A 7,265-nucleotide genomic window follows, 5' to 3' on the forward strand; every position below is an offset into this window, starting at 1 on the left:
TGACAGATTTCAACAAATGTCCTAATAAAGCACTGATAATTAACACGATAGCCTCTGGCTGCGAACACAGCTACAATTTACAAGGAACACCCTAAGTGCCTTGGAGGGTACAACCTAAAATCTTTCTCATTACCCTGTTTATTTCCTTCACAGCAAAAAGTGCTAGGGGTAATTAACTTGTTTATTTATCATCTAAAATAAATGTCTACTGCCTGGGGCTAGGGTCTTGGCTGTCTCACTCACCACAAAGAAAAAACAGCTAGAAGGACAGCTGGTCTCCACGAGATTCTACTCTCCAGGCCTAGAACAGTGCCTGGTTCGTCATGTGCACTCAATATGTGTCAAATGAATAAACATAAAAACTGAGTGAGTGATGTCTAATACATTTTTAGCACTTAAAGACTGCATATACCATTGGTGCGTTGTTATAAACATATTAATATAAAAACAAAACCCCAAAAATTAATACAACCTGGAGATCAGTTAAAAGATACTGTTCGGGCTATAGCTGGCTGGGATTAAGGTGACCATCTTTCCTTTTTTTTTAATTTAAGTACAGTTGCTCTACAATATACAACTGGTTGCTAGTTTCAGGTGTACAGCATATTGATTCAGCATCTTTATATTTTTTAGAATGGTTTTATTTTTCTAAAAATAGCTGCCAAAAAAAATGTGAACCTCTTCGATTAAAATCAGAGTTTGGTATTATGTATAAATGAAACCGTGGGTGGGATTTTCAGAATCTCAAACCCAATTCACTAAGTTGGCAGTGAGTATTTTTACCAAGAACTCCTTTCTCCACACATTCAGTATGATTTTCATTGTGAAATAAAGTGACCCTCAAAACAACTCAGAAGCTCATATGTAGGTTCCGCATTCCCTAGTTACTTATTCCAATAAATTTCGCTGGGGCGGGGGAGGTGGGGGGACCAACCCCATGAATTCTAGAGAAAGAGCTTTAACTCACTTGCTGCCATGTCAGCTTCAGCCGCTCATACTGCTCCTTGCCATCTTCAGAGCAATCGGAACAAGTAAACCTAAAAAAATTATCGCCCTTAAGGTAACTGAGCTGTTCCCTCAGCTGACCTAGGAGGAAAACAAAAAGGCACATCACAGGTGTATCTAGAACAGAGGTAACCCAACGTTTTAATCAATCTACCAGCCATTTCCTAAGTTTCCCAGGCTGTGTTTTTCCATTTCTTTCAGCCAGCCCGTGAGGGCAGGACGGGGATGGGGAAGGGAGTAGAGAAGGGTTTTATTCTTCTAACATCAAGTGCATGCCCACTAAGATAGATCTGTGGGTCCCAGACTTTCAGAAGAGACACTGGAAAGGCAGGTAGCATTGTTCTCACTGGCTGTTCCAACTGTTAACATTCCCGACTCCTACAGGAGGTCTCCTCACACATTCTTCCAAGAAAACATCTGAGCTCCCACTGTGCCACTGGGCTAGGAACCAGGAACACAACACCTGAGACAGACGCGGTGCTGGCTCTCAGAGGCTTACAGATGAGGTGAGGGCTAAAGAGGAGAGTAGGTAATCACAGTAGCACAGAGGCTGTCCGTCCTGACTGTGCATCAGAACCACCCAGGAAGTTTTGTGTTTTAAATATGCCCAGGTCTATCCCCCGCAAAATAAATCAACCTCTGGAAGCAGGGCATTTTCTGAAGCTCCCCAGGTGATGCTGATGCTCTGGGAGATGTGGAAACCCTGGAGTGGGATGTGATGGGTGCCGTGGGGCAACGTGAGAGCACATAAAAGAGATGCCCACCCACATGAGGAAGACAGCAGCGCTAGAAAAAGTGGGGTGGACGGGGGCCTGACGGATGGCTAGAATTGGCACGTGAAGAAGTGTTTGTGTGTGGGGCGGGGAATGTAGAGGCTGTAGAGACACATGTTCCACAGAGGAAATTTACATGCACAAAGTCCTAGGGATAAGAAAGAACTGCTTGGGCTTCCCTCGTGGTGTAGTGGTTAAGAATCCGCCTGTCAATGCAGGAGACACGGGTTCGAGCACTGGTCTGGGAAGATCCCACATGCCGTGGAGCAACTAAGCCCGTGCGCCACAACTACTGAGCCTGCGCTCTAGAGCCCGTGCTCTGCAACAAGAGAAGCCACTGCAATGAGAAGCTCACGCACTGCAATGAAGAGTTGACCCCACTCACGGCAACTAGAGAAAGCCAGCGTGCAGCAATGAAGACCCAACGCAGCCAAAAATAAATAAATAAAATAAATTTATTTTAAAAAAAAAGAACGAACTGCTTGTGGAGAAGGAAAAGCTCACCCTAACTGCAAAGCTCTGTTTCCATGTGGAGATAGCAGGGCACGAAGTAGAGAGGCTGGAGCAGTTAGCAGGGGCCCCAGGAGGCAGGGCATTTACAGCATACGCTGTAAGGATGGGGGAAAGCCACCCAGTCTTTCAGGCAGAACCCTGAATCTATAAGCAGAGACAGCCCGAAAGCAAAAACTAGCTAACTTATAATAAATTTTAGGTTTGCTTTCTGTGAAAATGGTGTTAATTTATTAATAACTATGAATCCATCTTAAAAACACCTCCACATACCAGAAAATGACCCAGTTCACAACAATATATATACACATACACATATATAAATTTCTCTGACCTAGTTACAAATTCTATTACACAGAGTATTCCTCTAGTACATACGTCTTTACTACTCTCCGCGTAATGGAAACATCCTGTTTTGGTTAAGAGCCCTGATGACTGGCAAAGCACCTTACTGCATGTATCTACGGCCAGCAGATCAAGGCCAGCAAGGAGAAAACACGAATGGCCCTAGAAAAAGGCATAATACATATTTAATCTCCTAATTCCGACCTTATATCAACATAGTATAGCAGTTGTTTTCCATGTAAGTTAGACACTACCAGAGTTATGTTTATGAGTCTGAAGTTTAGCTCTACACTGGACCTAGAATTTGGCCCCAAAACCACAATAATGTGACCCTGATAGAAAAATGTGGCTAATTCTTTAAGTAACACAGAATTTCCAATTTTCTAATTTTTATTGGGTTAAAATTGAGAATGTTAATTTAACAATGTGATAGAGGTTGGCAGTAATATATATTAGTACAAATGTGTTTATGTTTTATATAAATTTACAGTTAATCAACTACACTAATAATAAATATAAGAGTTATCTTTTTATTTGGGTCTCTTTCACATTCATGTTTCTTTCACAGGCTAGAAAAACAAACCTTCCTGCGGGAATTGACAAAGGAAAGGAAAGGAGAAGCTCTTACTGGCTGGGATCCACTTCTGGCACTTGTCGCAGAAGTAGGACAGCTGCTCCTCCATCCACGACACGTCCCCTTCATCACTGTTTAGGGAGTCCCCGCTCTGGTCGTGAGACAAGTCCACAGACGCCTGGTCCTCTGACTCGACGATCAGCAGAGTCTCCCCCTCCACCTCCCCCTCCTCCAGCCCCTCTGAGGTGGATGTTCTTGTGGCTTCATCGTCATGCCGACTGATCAAACTGCTCAGATGGATGTTACTCTCCATCCCTCCCGGCTTGCAGGTTCAGTGCTCTCGGGAACAATCCCAGTTTCTGGACACTAAGCTTGAAGGGTCTCCTTGCTGACCACACAAACAAACTCTCAGAAGAGCGTCTGCCTGACTCGACTCAGACACAAGGGGCACTTAAAGCAATTATTTAGAATATACGATCCATTGTCCTTTTTCTGATCAAGTTTAAAAGGACGGTGACCACAAAAAGGCTGAAGATCTCACTAAGCTGTTCTCCATCAACACTCACACACACTTAACGCTGTCTGTTCCATCAATATCTCACACGCATTTCAAGTCACGTTTTTTGAGATCCTTTTGCCAACACCATCTTCTCCCTTTCTGCTTCAAGTTGCTCAGTCAGAAGAATCTGTTCTCCCAAAAGACGAATATTTTCTTTTTTCCGATTTTGCCTCTCAATGTCTCTGATCACTCCGTCACGAAGCCTCTAAAAACGTAAGAAACAGATTTTAGTGAAACTCGGGAACAGGTGGTTCCCATCCTTGTGTCATTCAAATCCAAAAATCAGTGTTACCAAAATACACTTAAAACTCTTAGATTCCAAGTACTCAATTACTATATTAACTTTCTGTGTGGATGTAAATGTAATAAACCATCAAATTAACTTGGTAGCGTGACAGTATTATTACAGATCTCTTATCATACTTTAAGAAATTTTGCATCATTTAATATAAAAATGGGAAATAACAATTAAAAAAGAAAAACTGCCACTATGCTGAATTTTAAAAATTTAGTTAATATATGATGCTTTAAAAACTGGATGAGGGACTTCCCTGGTGGTCCAGTGGTTAGGACTCCGCACTTCTACTTCAAGGGGCACGGATACTATCCCTGGTCAAGGAACTAAGATCCTGCAAGCAGCGGCTCAGCCAAAAAAAAAAAAAGAAAAAACAACTTGATGAGAGTTACTTGAGTAACTGTGAACTACATTCCTGTTAGCAATTGTCCTAACTGAATAATAAACATCCAAGAAAGAAAATTACTAAAATTTGAACAAACTGTAAGGATGCAAGAAAGTAAAGAACTCGGCTTCTTCTATTATGTACAGAGAAAAAGTAAAAATTACAATTACATGATGGGGGGAGAAGGGGAAAAAGAACACTACCAGCAGAGGAAAAAATTAAGGCCCACTGATGGTCGTTGCTTTGATAAACACTAAAGACAGGTAGAAAATTCCAGAAAATGGACCTGGCATCTAAGATGAGACTTTCTAAAGCATCAATCCAGTCATTACTAATAACTTACACTTTACAGGTCATAAAATACTCTAATAACTTAACAGTGGCCTTGGGAGGCAGAATAATGGGGGCAGGGCCTGGAGCCTGGGTAGGGTTTTTTTAAATTACTATTATGTCTATTTTAACAACTCACCAAGTACCTAATTGCTGGCCCTCCTCCAGGCCTAGGGCTCCAGTCCCCATTACGGGGGAAGCTGGGAAATTTAAGAGTCCTGGGACTGATAACACAACTGAAAACCAGCTGTCCTGAACCCTGTGCCCCTGGCAAGATCTCCAGGCAGAATCGGAGGCTCTCATTCCACTCCTCCCTCCCCAGCTCCTCTACTGTGCTTCTTCCATCAGGACACACCTACACCCGCCACCCAAGCCCCGAAACCCACACCGTCCACACCTGCTCTGAGGTCCTCCCCTCCTTTCTCAGGGACTTTAGCACTGGGCTTGGGATCTTGTTCTCCATCCAGCATTCGCTAGTTTCCTCCAGGTTTCAAAGTCTGTGCCGACTGCCTCGCACATCCCTCCTGCGACTTCCACTTGACTACCTTACTAAGCACCGAGACGTCTTCACCATCACAACTCTAACACCTAGAACGTGGCTCCTCGTGTAGTACTCCCTGCTGGTTTTGCTGGGCTCCTGTGAGGATCGAGGCTGATGTATGTAAAGTGCTTAGTACAGCGCCTGGTATGTGGCAGTCAGTCAGGAAACAATGGGGGACAACAGTCATTGTTTTATTTCTTGCTTCCTTGAACCTTCCAACACACCCACTGTGTCAAACATTTGTCCTCCTCTTTCCCGCTGCTAGAAAGTAACCCCGCAATGAATGATTGGACGTAAAACAAACACAGGTTATTCCGGTCAATCTCAACCTCTAACTTCCAAATACCTAAACCTTACACTTGTCCCATTCTGACAGCGGTCCTCAACCCTGGCTGCATGTTAGAATCCCTGGGTCGCTTTTAAAGAGTACCTAAGTGGGACCCGCATCCCCAAGAGATTCTGATTCAATAGATCAGGAGCAGGGCCCAGGCTGCTACCTGGTAAAAACTTCCAGGAACAATCGCATGTGTAGCTGGAGGTCAGAACCAAGCTTTCACCCAGCCGTACTCCATACTCGGAAAATCCCTGCTCGCTGACCTCAGAGCTACATCTGACATAGCATCTTCTACCCTATCTCAAATTTTCTCCAGTCACCATCTTTTCCTGCTTAGAGGAGAAAATCGCCCGCTTCTGTTCCAAAAACTAAACCCTTACAACCACTACGTTAATCCCAATCTCTAATCTCTTCCGCGCCCTGTCACCATTAATCATTTCACTCCCTCCCCTAAAATCTTGTATCATCACAGGCTTCCTCTCCTCTGACTTCCAGAGTGTGAACACGGGACAAAAACCTCACCTGCTGCATCTCTGCACCCGAGCACCCGGCGCGGTCCCACGCAGACAAGCCTGTTTACAGTGACTCACCCAGCGGCCTGCGTCCACCCCGGGCCAACCGGGCTCCACCGCACCCCTCCCCACACAAACACACACCCCCGGCTGCCCCTGCTCGCGCTCGGCCTTCCGTCCCCCGAGCAGCTGCGCGTCTTCATCTCTGTTTCCCGACGCGCCCGGGGCGGAGCGTGGCGCACGGGGGCCCGGCAGTAACGTCCGCCGATGGGAAAAGGAAGAAAATAGGACTGGGAAACACAGCAAGACGGACATGCCCCTGAGCGGTCAAGTCAAGGATGTTTCCGCACATAAAACCACCGAAAAGAGAAAAATTGGAGGCCGCTATCTCTACCGTCCCCAGAATCTAGTTTCCACAGCAAACTGTTCCTTAAGAAGGAAAAACCCACCCCCCACACGAGCATCTCTCCCAATTCCCGAAGGCGAGAGGCGGGGGAAGCGTCACCAGCGCTTCGACACCCGCGGGGCGGGGGCGGGGCCGGCCCAGAGCACCGGGTACCACCGCCCCCACTTCCCGACGCCACAGGGAGCCGTCTCCCCGCCTCGGAGGAGGCGGGAGGGGAGAAAGGAAAGGCGAGGAGGAAGCGGCGCCACGCGGAGCCGGACCCCAGGCCCCAGGCCTCCGCCGCCGCGCGGGCCCGAAGGCGCGGGCACGTGACACTCACCTGCTGGTCCTGCCGCTGCTTCATATGCACGCCCGCCACGGTGGCCGCCGTCAGCACCACCGAGAGGCCCAGCACCACCTTCGACCTCCCCGACATCCCAGCGCCGGTCGCCGCGGCCTGCACTCCCCGTGCCCCAGGCCCAGGGCCGCCGCCGAGCGCGCGCCTTTGCCGGGGCGGGCCAGGCTCGACCCCTCGAGCGCAGAGCCCCAGCTGCAGCCAGGCGCGAGCAGTCGAGAGCCGAGCGCCGAGCGACGCCCAGGCTCCGCGGAAGGCGCGGCTTCCGGTAGGGCCGAGGAATCGCAGGCATCCCCTCCCTACCCTGCGGGCGGGCAGGTAATAACACTCCCAAGAGCCCCGGCCCAGAGCTGGCCCCAGCA

The 7,265-nt window shown here is 47.5% G+C and overlaps 2 protein-coding genes across 6 annotated transcripts in view; both read right to left on the bottom strand.

Moving 5' to 3' along the window:
- Positions 1-3,520, bottom strand: part of KAT14 (lysine acetyltransferase 14) — a gene marked incomplete at its 5' end in the record, with an annotated part of 41,665 nt that extends 38,145 nt beyond the window's left edge. For all 5 annotated transcript variants that reach the window (XM_079719255.1, XM_079719253.1, XM_079719256.1 and 2 more), the window contains 2 exons: positions 968-1,086; positions 3,262-3,520. In XM_079719255.1, the coding sequence (XP_079575381.1) occupies positions 968-1,086; positions 3,262-3,520 (378 nt within the window). The remainder of the gene's footprint in view (positions 1-967; positions 1,087-3,261) is intronic.
- Positions 3,521-3,821: 301 nt separating this feature from the next.
- PET117 (PET117 cytochrome c oxidase chaperone) lies at positions 3,822-7,024 on the bottom strand (the record flags this gene model as incomplete). Its single annotated transcript, XM_079719493.1, has 2 exons — positions 6,889-7,024; positions 3,822-3,971 (listed from the first exon to the last, which is right to left on the bottom strand). The coding sequence occupies exons 1-2, from the start codon at positions 6,982-6,984 to the stop codon at positions 3,822-3,824; spliced, it is 246 nt and encodes an 81-aa protein (XP_079575619.1). The 5' UTR covers positions 6,985-7,024.
- Between the last annotated feature and the right edge of the window lie 241 nt (positions 7,025-7,265).

The sequence above is a fragment of the Hyperoodon ampullatus genome (assembly GCF_949752795.1).
Source record: "Hyperoodon ampullatus genome assembly, chromosome: 14".
Taxonomy (NCBI): domain Eukaryota; kingdom Metazoa; phylum Chordata; class Mammalia; order Artiodactyla; family Ziphiidae; genus Hyperoodon; species Hyperoodon ampullatus.